At 50.5% G+C, this 15919-nt stretch overlaps 6 protein-coding genes across 6 annotated transcripts; 4 read left to right on the top strand and 2 right to left on the bottom strand.

The window, feature by feature from the left end:
• Nucleotides 1-1514: 1514 nt before the first annotated feature.
• N7496_011582 (uncharacterized protein) lies at nt 1515-2789 on the top strand (the record flags this gene model as incomplete). The annotated part of the gene is made up of 1 exon (XM_056704495.1): nt 1515-2789. One exon carries the CDS (start codon nt 1515-1517, stop codon nt 2787-2789), a length of 1275 nt encoding a protein of 424 aa, XP_056550455.1.
• Nucleotides 2790-3724: 935 nt separating this feature from the next.
• Nucleotides 3725-6679, top strand: N7496_011581 (Hsp70 family protein; the record flags this gene model as incomplete). Its single annotated transcript, XM_056704494.1, has 1 exon — nt 3725-6679. The coding sequence occupies one exon, from the start codon at nt 3725-3727 to the stop codon at nt 6677-6679; it is 2955 nt and encodes a 984-aa protein (XP_056550454.1).
• A 1893-nt stretch (nt 6680-8572) lies between these two features.
• N7496_011580 (uncharacterized protein) lies at nt 8573-10019 on the top strand (the record flags this gene model as incomplete). The annotated part of the gene is made up of 2 exons (XM_056704493.1): nt 8573-8613; nt 8705-10019. The coding sequence occupies 2 exons, from the start codon at nt 8573-8575 to the stop codon at nt 10017-10019; spliced, it is 1356 nt and encodes a 451-aa protein (XP_056550453.1).
• Nucleotides 10020-11191: 1172 nt separating this feature from the next.
• On the top strand, nt 11192-12996 carry N7496_011579 (cytochrome P450; the record flags this gene model as incomplete). Its single annotated transcript, XM_056704492.1, has 4 exons — nt 11192-11503; nt 11566-11928; nt 11978-12805; nt 12862-12996. The coding sequence occupies 4 exons, from the start codon at nt 11192-11194 to the stop codon at nt 12994-12996; spliced, it is 1638 nt and encodes a 545-aa protein (XP_056550452.1).
• A 264-nt stretch (nt 12997-13260) lies between these two features.
• N7496_011578 (uncharacterized protein) lies at nt 13261-13800 on the bottom strand (the record flags this gene model as incomplete). The annotated part of the gene is made up of 1 exon (XM_056704491.1): nt 13261-13800. One exon carries the CDS (start codon nt 13798-13800, stop codon nt 13261-13263), a length of 540 nt encoding a protein of 179 aa, XP_056550451.1.
• Nucleotides 13801-15005: 1205 nt separating this feature from the next.
• On the bottom strand, nt 15006-15725 carry N7496_011577 (uncharacterized protein; the record flags this gene model as incomplete). Its single annotated transcript, XM_056704490.1, has 1 exon — nt 15006-15725. The coding sequence occupies one exon, from the start codon at nt 15723-15725 to the stop codon at nt 15006-15008; it is 720 nt and encodes a 239-aa protein (XP_056550450.1).
• Nucleotides 15726-15919: the final 194 nt, after the last annotated feature.

The raw sequence follows: 15919 nt of genomic DNA, 5'->3' as shown, positions 1-15919 counted from the left end.
AACAAAGCAAAAAATTCGATATCGACTTTACCCATGCTGATCGCAAAGTTGATGGGTCTAGATTCTACCCAGTGCGGAGATATTCTCTAGGTTACTGGGTAAGTTTTCTGTTCGAATTGACTCTTTGCCTTATGACAACTCAAATTACTCCAGTTCTTTTTCCCCAATAATACCTCAATACCCCAGTACGTCACATAATCCACCCAAAACGGTTCTAGGATGCTTCGCTAAGATCCTTTGCCCAAGTGCGGTAGGGTCTCTGGACTACTTTTTCTCCTGCTGCCCTGTCATTCGTGAGGTTTCCCCACACAAGCACTCGGCCCACGACTAGCAAATGAAACCCATTCCATCTATTTTCGGGTCTACGAATGGCAGTCCAAGCGAATCGAAGCACACAGAGAATGAATCTGAAAGGAAAGAAAAAGAGAGACAGAGAGGACTGGGACCTCCCGCCACGTCTCAATAGTCTCATTCCTCGCAATTGATCTCATGACGTCCCAGACAGTCATGTTCTCAATCGATAATTCAGGGACCGTCACCACCCCCGCCATCAAGCCATGATCGTGGCCGAACAAAGGGAGGGGCGGGCTCTATCGACATGGATTCCATGGCCACCATCCCCCAGTCGCAGCCTCAACCCTCCGAGGCCATGGATGCTGAGTGGGTTGTGGAGCGATCCACCCATCAGGCCGCCAAGCCAGACTATGCATCATCGGGACTCTGTTGACTCGATCTCACTCCCGCTCAAGCGTCGGCTCCTTCGATGGCTTTGAGTTTTGGCTACAACTTATCCCGGTCTTCTGATCTCACTTGATTCAGCGAACCTGTCTCCAATTTTCCACGGCTACGGCCGTACTCATTGGACAGGTCCCATTTCCAGTACCAAAGCACAGGTCACCGAGCCAACCGGCTCGAGGCGTGCCACTAACTTTGGCCCTGCAGCTAGACCCAGTTCACGGTGCATCCACTGCATATCGTGGGCTAGCATGGACACAGAAGACAGCGGAAAAGTCTCCACGTCCGCTGCACCTACCATGTCCGGTTACCCTGTCAAGCTACTTTGCCAGCTGTGGGTCTCGTTGGGTATTGTTCTCGTACCACCTTCGTACGGATTGACTCTCGCACTGCACAAACTGTGACGAGGCGGCGTGGTTGATTCATGCATTGGGCCATGGAGAGCAAAAAAAAAAAAGAAAAAAAACCCCAAATCCTGATGGCTTGATCGGTCGATGGCCTTGTCCGTCACCCTGCCTCCTCGGAATCCGACTCCGGTCTGCGCTGAACCTTGCATCTTGGAAATATAAAACTGTCCATCCTCGTCGCCTTCCCGATCTGTTTCCTTTGATCTTGGAAGTACTTCGTTACCAGGAACTCTCTCGCTAAGGTTCCCATTGTCCTTCGTTTCCGAGGATCGGCTCTTGATATACTTCCTATTTAGGCAATTATCCTATTGCCCGTCAAATATCCGACTCTTCTTCAGCTCTAGCATAACCCTCGCTCTTCTGCTAGACACGATGCGTGGCGTCTCGATCCTGGTGCTCTACGCCGCCAGCCTAGTCTCGGGTAGTGTTCTGCCCAGAGACGCGGCTGGCAACGTTGCCATTGTTGCCCGTGGTGGAGGTGGAGGTGGAGGCGGCGGCGACGAAGGTGGATGGGGAGGAGGAGGTGGTGATGATCATGGCGGCCATGGCGGCCATGGTGGAGGTGGCCACACTTCTGCAGAGAGTACTCCTTGCGAAACTGATACTCCAACGCCCACCTCGACTCCATGCGATACTACTACTACGGCGCCGCCGCCGCCAACTAGTACGCCGTGCGATACTACTACGACGACGACGCCTCCTCCAACCAGTACGCCATGCGATAATACTACTACGACGACGACGCCTCCTCCAACCAGTACGCCATGCGACACTACTACTACGACGACGCCGCCGCCAACTAGTACTCCATGCGAGACGACCACCACTCCAACCTCTACTCCATGCGAGACGACCACCACTCCAACCTCGACTCCATGCGAGACGACCACCACTCCAACCTCGACTCCATGCGAGACGACCACCACTCCAACCTCGACTCCATGCGAGACGACCACCACTCCAACCTCGACTCCATGCGAGACGACCACCACTCCAACCTCTACTCCATGCGAGACGACCACCACTCCAACCTCTACTCCATGCGAGACGACCACCACTCCAACCTCTACTCCATGCGAGACGACCACCACTCCAACCTCTACTCCATGCGAGACGACCACCACTCCAACCTCGACTCCATGCGAGACTGAGACGGGCACTCCTCCTCCAACCTCAACTCCTTGCGAGACTTCTACCCCAACTGGTCCTCCCCCTACTTCCACTCCCTGCGAGACTGAGACGGGCACTCCTCCTCCAACCTCCACTCCCTGCGAGACTGAGACGGGCACCCCTCCTCCAACCTCCACTCCATGCGAGACTGAGACGGGCACTCCTCCTCCTACCTCGACTCCCTGTGAGACTGAGACGGGTACTCCCCCTCCTCCTCCCGAGAGTACCACCACTTTCACCACTGTGTACAGTACCACTTCCAGCATTGTTCCTCCCACGAGCTCTGCTTCTCAGCCTACCGAACCGGCTCCCGTTCAGTCCTCGCCGGCTGTCTCTGCTGTGACCAGCTCAGTCCAGACTACCGCGCCAGTGGCTCCCGCTACCACCAGTCCTGTCTTCAACGGAGCTTCTTCTCAGTTCCAGCAATCCCTGACCGGGCTCGTCCCCGCTCTGGCTGTCGTTCTGGCCCTGATCTAAGCTCTTTAACAGTCCCTTCATTGGCATTGCAAGAAGTGATATAATTTCCTTAATGCGTCACGGATAATATACGGATTTTGTGCAAGAGGAAGGGAAATGGACATGGAAAGCCGGACAACCGAAAACTAAAGAAACCGAAAAAAAAATCTTATTCTTGGCAGTTTTTTGGGCACGGTGTGGATGGCCCGAGGACTTGTTACTCTTAATTCCTGCTACCTGCATCCTGGCAGGTGGTAGCATTTGATGAGGTCTGATTTATGACTGACGGACATTCCTTATTACTATATTTGATGCACGGCTTTAGTTTAGTGCTGCATAAAGTAGTTCACTAATTCATTTGATATCTGATTTGATAAGATCTTTATGTTCTGCAAAGTTTCAAAATAATCTTTAGAGAGATTTGATAGATTTCATACATCAAAAACATCTCATAATTTATATTCCTCTAGCTTTTTGTTTCTCCTAGTGATGCTGTATGTAGGGATATCCACCTGCCAAGAGGACCCTTTTGAGGGCTCTTACATAAGGCTGACCCCAAACAGTGCAAACACGCCTCTATCGTAATCGGACCCGTGGCCTTAGATGCGCCTCGTCCGTTCTATTGACAAGTGGCCACAGCATCCCCTCGCGCCCGGATGGCCTGAAATTAGTGCATTCTCTTGTTTTCTTCCATTTCCTATCCTCCGGATCCCCCGATTATCGCTCAAGGGCCACATTGTGTCCCGATTTCATAGCTCACACAGCTTCCCGTTCGGCGCAAGGCCAGCTTTCCACCAACACACGCCTTGGCGATTTGGTGGTTCAATTCCAAGCCTATCTGCAATTTTTATGCTTATATACTGCTAGCTTAATGTGCGCCGAGCTCCCAGTCACCGAATTAGCAGTTGGATAATACCAGCTAACTCTTGAATTGCAGTGCGCAGCTTAGATAGACCATGGCTCTCCCGGGCCGCGGCAGGTTACTTACCTCGCCGTTCCTTTCCCTCGTGATCCTCCCATTCTTGATTTTCCTCGTCAGTTTCACCAGTCCAGCTGCCGCAGCCGGATCAGCAGTCCTCGGTCTTGATGTCGGCACCGAATATTTCAAGGCCACCCTAGTGAAGCCCGGTATCCCCCTCGAGATCGTGCTCAGCAAGGACTCGAAGCGGAAAGAGTCAGCCGCCATCGCATTCAAGCCGACAAGAGAGAGCGATGCCCCCTTCCCCGAACGGTTCTACGGTGGTAACGCGCTGGCCCTGGCGGCTCGGTTCCCGGACGATGTGTACATCAACTTGAAGACTCTCTTGGGCGTGTCTTTCAACGATGGAAACGATGAGGCGGTCAAGGGCTACTGGAGCCGGTATCCAGCTTTGAATCTTGAGACTGCTCCCGATGGTCGCGGCTCTGTTGCGCTGCGTAGCAATCGTCTCGGCGAGGTGCAAAAGAAGGATGCGTTCCTGGTCGAGGAGATCCTGGCTATGCAATTGAAGGAGGTCAAGTCCAATGCTGACGCGCTGGCTGGTAAGGGCTCTGATGTCCGCGATGTGGTCATCACGTACCCTGCTTTCTACACTGCGGAGGAGAAGAGAAGCCTGGCTCTGGCTGCCGAATTGGCTGGTCTGAAGATTCAGGCCCTTGTTAGCGATGGTCTGGCCGTGGGTCTGAACTACGCTACTAGCCGCAAGTTCCCCAGTGTGTCGGATGGCGAGAAGCCAGAATACCACGTCGTCTTTGATATGGGTGCTGGATCGACCACCGCCAGCGTATTGCGTTTCCAGAGCCGCAAGGTCAAGGATGTTGGAAAGTTCAACAAGACTGTCCAGGAGATTCACGTTTTGGGAAGTGGTTGGGACAAGACCCTGGGAGGTGACTCTTTGAACGATCTGATTGTCAACGACATGGTTGCCAAGTTGGCTGAAGACAAGAAACTGAAAGACAAGGTTACTCCGGAGCAGATCAAGGCCCACGGAAAGACCATGGCCAGGCTTTGGAAGGATGCGGAGAAGATTCGCCAGGTTCTCAGCGCCAACACCGAGACTTCCACCAGCTTTGAGGGACTCTATGACGAGGAACTCAACTTCAAGTACAAGGTTACCCGTGCCGATTTTGAGAAGATGGCTGCTGAGCACGTGGCTCGCATTGGTGGTCCTCTTGAGCAGGCTCTTGCGGCCGCTAGCTTGAAGCTTGATGAGATCGATTCTGTTGTTCTCCACGGTGGAGCGATCCGTACTCCCTTTGTCCAGAAGCAGTTGGAGAAGATCTGCGGATCTTCCAAGAAGCTGCGCACTAATGTCAACGCTGATGAGGCCGCCGTCTTTGGTGCCGCTTTCAAGGGCGCAGCTCTTAGCCCCAGCTTCCGTGTCAAGGACATCCGCGCCAGTGACGCGGCTACCTACCCCATCGTCCTGAAGTGGAACTCGGATGGCAAGGAGCGAAGCCAGAAGCTGTTCACGTCAGTTTCCCAGGTTGGCCCTGAGAAGCAGGTTACCGTGAAGAACCTTGAGGACTTCGAGTTCAACTTCTACCAGCAAGTTGAAGAGCAAGGTCTGCCCGTTCTGAGTGTTCAGACTCAGAACCTGACCGCCTCTGTGAACAAGCTCAAGGATACTTTTGGCTGCACTACTGCCAACATTACCACCAAGTTCAACATTCGTTTGAGCCCTGTCAACGGTCTCCCCGAAGTGACCAGTGGCAATGTCAGCTGTGAGGTCGAGGCCGAGAAGAAGGGCAGCGTTGTTGAAGATGTGAAGGGCTTCTTTGGTCTCGGCTCCAAGAAGGGCGAACAAGAACCCCTTGCTGAGGATGAGCCTAGCGAGTCGATTACCCTCGAGCCCGAGTCTGAGTCTTCGAGTACCGCCTCTGCGAGCTCTTCTACGACGACTACCACTAAGGAGAATGCCAAGCCGACTACCCAGACGAAGCTTGAGATTATTCCCATCAACTTGAAGTCGACCCCTCTGGGAACCCAAGCTCCCTCTGTGGCCGAACTGGCTCGTATCAAGGGTCGTCTGGCTGCTTTCGATGCTTCCGACCGTGATCGTGTTCTCCGCGAGGAGGCTCTCAATGAGCTCGAGTCCTTCATCTACAAGAGCCGTGATCTTGTTGACAACGAGGAGTTTATTCAGGCGGTCAAGGAAGACCAATTGACTCTCCTCCAAGAAAGGGTCGCCAAGGCTAGTGACTGGCTCTACGAGGACAGCGACAATGCCAAGACGGCCGACTTCCAGTCGAAGCTGAAGGACCTGAAGTCCATCGTCAACCCCGCTCTGAAGCGCATGAAGGAATCTTCCACCCGCCCCGCTCGTATCCAACTCCTCCAGGATATGCTCAAAAACGCAGAGTCCATGAAGCAGTTGATCGAGAGTCAGATTGCCAACGACGAGCAGACTTACTCGTCTTCCCTTTCGGCTTCGAGCACCTCAACCGCCGCGGAGTCAGAGACCAGCTCCGAAGCCACCCCGACTCCTTCTCCTTCGGATGAGACCCTGGATGAACTCGACGATGACTCGTACTCAACCTCGACCACCTCGAAGACCTCCACCAAGTCTTCGGCCGCGGCTAAGCCCACTGGCCCAAAGTACACCCTTTTCACCCCGACCGATCTCGCCTCTCTGACAACAATCTACGAGTCCACGAAGCCCTGGTTCGAGACCCAACTCGAGCTGCAGGAGAAGCTCACTGAGTCTGATGACCCGGCTCTCACCGTCGTGGAAATCGACTCACGTCTGCGCGAGTTCGAGCGCATCCTGAACCGCATGTACGAGCGTATGACTGCCGCCGCTGGCCGCGAGGCCAAGAAGAACAGTGGCAAGCAGAATAAGAAGAAGACCTCCGAGGAGAAGGGTAAGGGCAAAGAAAAGGCGAAGGAGGAGAAAAAGAAGGCGAAGGAGGATACTAAGGACGAGCTGTGATGAATCCTGCTCTTAGAAAACCTCTGCATTATCTCTTGTTTATCTTGCATTTTGGGTATCTTGTGCGCCTTATAAAGTACAGAGCATGATTTTCCTTTTTTTCTGTTAACACCTTTTTCATATCCCATGTACCATGCACCAGTGTCAAGCAATAATAGAGAAAAGAATTGCAATGGAGTTTTGGGTTAAATCTTTGATTATTTTCTTGACATTAAGACTGTCTACATTCAGACCGAAGATTACCACATCCACGGTTTACTTCAACAATGCCCCATTACTCGCAACGAAGCGTGTCGCCACTAGCATAAAATTCACCACTGACGCAAGCACTGTGGCATTTCTCTTCATTCTCACAGTTCCATCCATGCGCGCCAACCTTGGCTATTATCACATTCAGTCACTATACAAAATAGCCATGGAAATAGAGGTATACATACGAACAACCTGGGCTCCACTCGCTGGCGATACTGGAACAGATGTGGCTCCTGGGAGTTGAGGTTGTGGCATAGCCACAACAGCAGATATCATCCCGAGGACAGAGAGAAGAAAAGTAGCTTTCATGTTTGGTGATGTCGACTGTGAGGATCATCATTAGACCAAAGACATCTAGAGTGTGACGGCGACTCACAGTTTATTAACTCAAAGATAGCTAAACGTTGATGGTGATACACAGCAATTCGAATCTCAGATTCGGGGTACACACGAGGTATATCACTGTTGAGGGGCAGGTCTCTCCTTTGTTCAGATCTCAATTTTGAGTCCTCGTGCCAGGTCCTGTACACAAAACAAAGCAAGGGGCAGGGCTCTCCGCTGCGAATGCCATTCCAGGCGCTGATTGGCGGCTCGTTGCTTTTTTTATTGACTGTGATTCTCAGCCTGAGAACAAGCAATGGCTCTAATAGTCTATTTAGTACGCCAAGAACACTACTACTAACTTATGTGGGTAGATGGCTATTGTTGTTTCTACAGTTCTACGAGCATGGAACAACGAGACAGCCGCTTTGACTAAGCTCTGTCGTTAACTAACTAACTACTAACTAAGAGCTACAAATCCATGACATAGTGTTAAATATATAATTCTTCGAGGTGTATCTCGAGATGTTTCTCGCACTTCTCAGTGCTCAGGGAACATCATCATAGACGCGGTGTGTCTTTGACCTCTGGCGAGACTGAGCAGGATTCGAAGGCTTCTTTCGCCTCTGAGCCCCATAGCTTTCGGGTCATGTCGAGTAGCTTGTCCACCGAGGGGATATCAAAATCCTAAGATGTTGCGCCATTCAGTAAATCTCTCGTGCTTAGTGCTATAGTTAGATGCCCGCCAACGACTTCGCCAATGCATGCTCACGGTTACTAGTTAGTTACATAATGTTCCTGTGACGGTCGGCGCGGCGATTAGTGGACATCCGCCCGCGTATTGACAAGGTCATTATTTCATGTTGGATTTTGTTACTCAGAGCAAAAGCGTAACATCTAACAGTATCTATAGCACATCGTGAGGTTCTCGGAGATTATATACGGACTTGGGCTTTTTTTTGCCAATCAAAAGCTCAGCTCCGGCCTCATTGTGATGAGGACGAAAGCCGATCAGGAATGAACGCACTGCCACCGCAAATGCGCTCGGCTAGATTCTTGGCTCTCGTGTTCTCTGATGATCATCATCTAAAACACCATACAACTACGGTTACTGTGAGTGAAATTTAAACTAGTCATATATACTGTGGATACATCAATTGAGACACTATTAATAAAACCACTTAAATTTGTATCGACATCCCACTCGCAGAAGGTCCAAGAGAAAGATAACTCGATCACTTACTTTACCTCCACATTTCGATTGAGCAGAAAAAAAGAACAACAGCATTTCTTGACGTCTTAGTCTTTCCGGCCTCCACAATGCCTAGAGGCACAGACTTGCTCCAACGATTATGGTCTAAGTAAGATACTCCCTCGTTCTCGTTGGCTGGCTGCAAGATTAAATTAACACCGTTATCAACCTTTCAGAACAAATAAAGCATCACGTAACAGAAGCGAAAATCCGGATGAACAGCCACTTCCAGATGATTTATCATCCATCGAAGCATCCCAAATCCTAGAGGCGCGAGTGGAAAAGCGCAAACGAGAGCTAGGCCCGGAGCACCCCGACACGCTCGTGGGAATGAACAACTTAGCTTTCTCCTACTGGAAACAAGGGAGATGGAAAGAGGCTGAAAAGCTCCAGTTACATGTGATAGAAAGTCGCAAGCGTGTTCTAGGACCGGAACATCCTCAGACTCTATCCACCATGGCTAGTTTAGGCTTCGGCTACTGGAATGAGGGACAGTGCAAGGAAGCGGAGGAGTTGCAAGTCTATGTGTTGGAGAAACGGAAGCGTCTACTTGGACCAGAGCATTCTGAGACTCTCGAGATCATGAACAACTTGGTTTGTACATACCTCGACCAGGGTCGATTCAGAGAAGCCGAAGAGCTACAGACTGAGGAGTTTGAACTGTCTTCCCGGGTGCATGGCCGCGACCATCCCGACACCCTCATCAGCATGGGTAATCTGGCATCTACCTATACGAAGCAGGGGAAATGGGCGGAAGCAGAGTCCTTACAAAAGAAGGTGATCGAGCTCTATTCTCAAAGCCTGGGAGGAAAGCATCCTTCCACGTTGGATAGTATGGCCGAATTGGCATCCATCTACCAGGAGCAGGAGCGATGGAAGGAAGCACTGGATCTGAACTTCCAGGTGATGAAAGCTCGCAAAGAGGTACTGGGACCAGACCATCCCGACACTCTGGGTGCTATGTCCAGCCTGTCATCTATCTATCGAGAGCAAGAACGATGGGAAGAAGCCGAAAGGATAGACGTCCAAGTGGCAGAGGCCATTATGGAATTGTTTGGACCGGAACACCCAAAGACATTAGTCTCTATGTCTAACCTGGGATCCACCTATCATGGCCAAAAGCGTTTCGATGAAGCGGCAGCAGTACAGGAACAAGTCGTGCATATAAGCATTGAGCTGCGAGGACCTAACCACCCCAGCACACTCACCGATATGGCCAACCTAGGATGCACCTATCGGGGCCAGGGACGAATGGAGGAAGCAGAATCGCTGGAGCAGGTGGTGATGGAAGCCCGCCGGCAAGTGCTGGGGCCAGAACATCCCGATACTGTGACCAGCATGAACAATCTTGCTTTTACTTTCAAAGCATCCGGCAAAAATGAAGAGGCGTTGCTGCTCATTGGTAAGTGTGTGGAGATCTTGAACAAGTCTTTGGGCCCTGACCATCCTCGTACCATTCATGCGGCTGCCGCCCTTACCGAATGGCGCAAGACGCATGCTTCTGGGTCCATTTGAGTGCATAAAACGTCGATAAAGTCAAGAGTGGTACTTTCGCTCATCAAATCACACATTCCAATGAATACATAAGTACATTTGTTTTGTAGAATGTTATATCTTAACTGGATACCTTATCACCTCTATTAACGGTTCTACTGAAGATAAGCCAAGTTCCCACTTTATCAAATACCATGTGCTCCGAAAACTCGAGGGGACCAAGCAAAAGTCTAGGCAGACAATCAATTAGTGTATCTAGTTTTCAAATTCGGTGCAGGGGTAGGCTTTTGGATTTCGATTCTATAGGAGTCTCTATAGGGGGTGTCTAGATATTCAAAATTAGTTAAATTTGGGTGTGCACATGTAGCAAAGCCCGAAATAAAAGACTACAAAAGAGATTACGATCATATCCTAGTCGACCGGTGTCGACTTGCCAATTAGGGGGTTAGGCCAGTCTTATGCGTTAGTAGAATCGTATTAATTTGTGACCAGGCCTGAATATAGTCCTATTGCGCGGGATTTAGCCACCATCCTCACCGTAAGAGTCCATTCCCTGGCTCAGGTGATCAACAACTCTCTGTTTTTAGAGGCAGGAGACAGGATAATCGGCAGTTGAAGAGGTCAACAAATCCCGTCCACAGCCATTAAGACTATTAACCTCCCCCAATCCAGCCCCACGTCGCCCCGCGACCCAAAGAGAAACCCCCCGCATTCTCATACCCCAGAAGCCACACTTGAGCTATGATGCACACCCCGACCGGGTGTTCCGGCCCATACGTCCGCTCAAATCGGGCATGGACTTTGTCCAGCTTGATGATAGTTTTTGAAAAAGGGGTATTTATGACGAAACCCTCGGCAATAGCTTCTCCGCGTTTAGGCCCCCTACTCCAACTAGAGGTTGTCCGAGAAGACGACTGAAACTTGATTGGGCCTGATTGGCGGCATGGCTCCCACATGCTAGCAGGATCGGTGTTGGCTCCACGATGGGGCTTTAATATCCTCGATGATAAGCATAAGCCTTGGTCCAGGTCGTCGTGGCAAGTTCCACCCTACAACTACTATTCCTGGCAGGGCCCGGTAGTTAGAAGGAGGAGTGACATGCCGATTTGTACTATATCTTGCACTGGGATATCACTTTTCTCTGACTGTCTTAATATTTTCATTCTTTCCCTTCTCCAGGAATATCCCCCAAGATGCATGGACTAACAGACCACGTTCTTCGCATCCTTTCTGAGCACTGGATAGCAGTGTCTCTGACAGCCCTAGTGCTATGGCTCCTCAAGAATCGATATCATAATGGTCTCAATAAGTATCCAGGTCCGCTATTGGCTTCTTTTACAGACTGGTGGCGCTTCTTGGATGTCTATGGCCGAAGGCCTGAAGTCACTCATCGTGCTCTTCATAAACAGTACGGCGATGTCGTTCGTCTTGGGCCGAATACTCTTTCTTTCTCAGATCCTCGAGCTCTCAAGTCGATATATGGTTTGAACAAAGGGTTTATCAAGGTAGGAACATCATATAACGCTCCCGAAAATAGGGCCAACGCCATTGCTAACAATCTTTATAGTCTGAATTCTATGTCGTCCAGCAATCTATTGCTAGAGGCCACCGCTTGCAGTCATTGTTCAGTTCAACGGACAACGATTTTCATGCGAGATTTCGCCGTTGCGTTAATTCTGCATTTGCCATGTCTGCCTTAGTTCAATATGAGCCCTTCGTCGACAACACGACCAAGCTGTTCCTGGAACAAACAAGGAAATATTACGTCAACAATCCCGAAGGTTGTGATTTCACTCAGTGGTTGCAATTTTACGCCTTCGATGTCATTGGAGAGATTACATACAGCAAGAGACACGGATTCGTGGAAAAGAACAAAGACATTGACGGTATTGTGTCCTACCTGTCATGGCTATTCCTCTATGTTGCGCCAGTACGTCAATCTCTGATACCATTGTCATGTTCATTATTAACATTTCTAGATTGGACAAATCCCATTCCTAGACAGACTTCTTCTCAAGAATCCAATCTACCTCAAACTCTCCCAATGGGGCTTCATCGATGCCACTTTCCCCGTGGCACGATTTGCCAGCAATCGCATGGCCGAGAGACTCCCAGAGCTATCCCAAGGAAAGTCCGCTTCCGAACTGGGCGTCAAGTCGCCAGATCTTCTCTCCAAGTTCTTAGCAGCACACGAGGCACATCCCGAATTCATGAGCCAGACTCTGGTCCAGACCATGGCTGTAAGCATGGCTTTTGCCGGCTCCGAGACTACGGCTATCAGTCTTTCAGCGGTATTCTACTTTTTGCTCAAGAATCCCGATACTTTGAGGCGTCTTTTGTCTGAAATTGATGATGCTGCTCGCGCTGGAGCCTTTGGAGACTCCGAGACGGGACTTGTCACTTGGCACGAGAGTCAGCGGCTTCCTTACCTGGACGCATGTATCAAGGAGGCTTTCCGGTTGCATCCTGCTGCTGGACTTCCCCTGGAACGTATTGTACCGGAGCAGGGCGCCGAAATTGCTGGACATTTCGTGCCCGGTGGTACTATTGTTGGCTGTTCGGCTTGGCTGATTCATATGAACAAGGGCATATTTGGTGAAGATGCCGAGCTCTATCGTCCTGGGCGTTGGCTTCCAGATGAAGAGATAAGCAAGACAGAGGCCGGCAGGGATGCCGAAGATCGTCGCATCAAAGAGATGAATGGTACAATGTTCCAGTTTGGAATGGGCAGTCGTACCTGCATTGGAAAGAATATCAGTTTGCTCGAGATCTACAAGCTCGTGCCTAGCATGTTACGACGCTTCGAGGTGAGTTTCCCGGGTATTATTCGCAGTCATGACAGTCCTAATAGGGTATCGAATAGATCCAATTCCAAGATCCCTCTCAAGAATGGGAGTTGATTAACGCGTGGTTTGTGAAGCAAAAGAACTTTACGACGACATTCAAGCTTAGGGATATTGTGAAGCCAGAGAGCGAGCCTGTCCCCTCTGCCCCTTGAGATAGTCTCTTTCTATTGATCTTTCTTTTGAGCGGTAAAGCATAGCAATAAGCAAGTAGAAGTACCCTTTTCTTACACAACACCAACATGCGGTCAACTTCAAAGAAACATTTCAGGTTTCCCGGTGACACTTCAAGAACTTCTATTATAAACAATGTTTGAGACACGCTTCGAAGCATTTTAAAATGCTCGCACAGCAACTATAACGCCCAGAAATGAGAGACAGAGTTGTAAATTCACTTGGTTCCTTGATGAGGGGGGCAATTACTTCACGCTGCCCTTTGACATGATCTCAGATGGACTGTCCACTGAACTGGCGAGTTCCTGTACCCGATACATACCGTCCAACTCTACCGGCCGATTCCCCCCATCGCGCAGGTTCGTATACGGGCCACCATATGGTGTACCCGTAGCTGGCAACATTCCCCGGCCCTTCAATGCCCGCCGCCGCTCAAACAGCGCCCATACTATCGAGAGTAATGCGATTACACCAAGTGGCACCCCTACTCCAGCACCAATCGCGGTTTCATGACATGTGGTACAAATAACCGATAAGTCAGATGAGGATGACGATGAGGATGAGACCGAAGCTGTTGCAGATGGTGACGATGTCGTTGCAATCGCGTCGAGTAGCGTAGAATTGGCCAGCAGTGCGCGACCGGGAATAGGCCAGCCTGTGGGGACTTCGAACCCGGAGGTAGGATTATCAGGGCAGACGATCTTGTCACCGTCAATGACTGGGGTGCCACAGCAGTAAGTTGCGGTGCCATTATAGAACTTCAGGTTGATAATCGAAGCACCCATGTTCGGGGTGCTCGTGGCTGAAGCCCGCCATATCTGTTAGTTGCGCTGTCTAATCCTCACTCTACCAGAGATTCAGGCGCATTTGTCGTGCACTCACAGCAATAGCTCGCACATCCCGAATTCCAGTCGGAATTGGTGCATGCTCCGCGAGATAACACATAGGGCTGATGCCCAACGTTCAAACAAAGTCCGTTCGACAGGCAAATGTCTTGTGACCCGCAACAGGTAGCACTTGTGTCGTCGGAACAAGGAACGTTCCCTTTGGCGATATTGCCGGAGGGAAAGTAACAATATCGATTGTCGGCGACCATTTCTGCAAGAATCTGGAGACGTTTTGGAGCTGTGGGTTGGAACGGCCGGTAAGGGTCCGACCCTTCCCACTATTAAAGGACTCATTGCGAACTAATTGAGTCGAACGATCACTATCCCTGGCCCCACTAGGGGCGGATTTGAGCTGACCCTGAAGGGATTGATGAGCCCTGTCCGAAGACATGATTGGCGGCGGCCGCAATTAAAGCGTGGCCCCCAAACTTGTGCAGCCCCGAAGGCGCTAACACTTAGTATCAAGCCTCAGTCTCACCGTTTCGAGATCGGCCCCCACTGACGCTGCAGAAAGTCTCCCATCGAGTGATTCGGTTGGCCCCAAAATTTGCATCCTGCCACAAAGGATCTTCCTGGCGAGCAGATAGATGACAAGGAGGTAAGGCAGAAATCTAGAGGGTGGCAGCAGCGTCGCCCATGACAAGGCCATCGCAAGGCTGCAGCCTTGGACCGTCGCTGCGACTATAATTTCGTTTATCCTGTCAGGGTCGGGATCAACAGGGTACTACTTAACTTTAGACTCCACTTTGGTGCATGGAGATGGCTCGCGTGTGGTTTTTTCGGCGAGAAGCATAGAAAAGGACAAGCTTAAATATTGATTCGCACGTAACTGAATGGCGGGTGGCTGAATTTCGAAGTAATAATACAAACAATGATGGTACAAGTACAAGGCTGAAACAAAAGTGGGTATAGGTACAAAAACAAATAAGACAAACATAGGTGGTCATAAAGGGTTGGCAAGGGAAAGGGGTAAGGGAGAATGAATACAAAGGTCAAACTCGGAAGAGTGGCAAGTGTTGGCAAAAAGCAAATCAGGTACTCTTCGTGGGCCATCCAGTAGCAACCACCAAGCGCCAAAGCAAGCAGGACGAATGGACAGCATGCTATGCACAATCCATGCGCATGTAATCCGAATCAACTTCCTCCCGTTGACGGAGGAAGGACGCTTCTTCAAAGTCATCCAGGTCCATCTTTGGCTGGTTGCTAGTGTGCTGAGCGAACAAACGGCGTCTTGGAGATAAAATAATGCGTCCTCGAGGAGAATCCTGCCCAGTCTCATCCTCGTCGGCATATACGTCATCCTCAAAGTCGAACGATCGTTTCTGACCATTCAATCCATAGGTATATGAGCCTGTTGATGTAATGGACTCCTGGCTGCTAGGAGGGAGGGAAAATGCGTCACCATCATCGGTGACCATTGAGTGTGGTTCGTCGATGGATTTGGAGAGGCCAGAAAAGGGCGTCAGTTCCGCACGACGAGTGTTCCCATAATAAGGTTGAGCGAGACGGGATTGCGTTGCAACGACTGCAACTTTGGCTTTCTCGGCTTCCAGTGACAATTGAGTCTTATATCCATCTGCAACAGATTTGCGGACCCGCATTCCGACCGACAGTAGTGAGGCCTGCACCTTGGCTGGGACTACCGGAGTTGCAGAGGAGGTCGAGGCGGAATAGTGGTTGTGTGAAACGGCGTATCCATCAACTGATTGAGATTCTGATGGAACCGAAGGGAAGAAACTTGTGATTGGTGTCTGGAAGCGACGTCGCTTGGAGAGTATGCTGTTCGAGGCAGACACGGTCGGGTTGGTGACGATCGATGGCATGATGGAGAGTGGAGAATGTAAAGAGGACGGCAAATCCGAGCGAAAGAAGAACGAACAAGGAATGTAAACGGCTAGGTGGGTGTGAGGCTAATGCTCGAGGGGCAGATGAGATCTTGCAGGTAGGGTTGAGGGGTACAGGAATGGATGCGGGATAGAAAAGATAAGAATTGAGGTGATGCAAAATGATGCGGCTG

This window comes from Penicillium cataractarum (assembly GCF_028827025.1).
Source record: "Penicillium cataractarum strain IBT 29864 chromosome Unknown utg000009l, whole genome shotgun sequence".
NCBI lineage: Eukaryota > Fungi > Ascomycota > Eurotiomycetes > Eurotiales > Aspergillaceae > Penicillium > Penicillium cataractarum.
The sequence above is the reverse complement of the archived record's forward strand: the minus strand, read 5'-3'. Positions and strand labels throughout refer to the sequence as shown.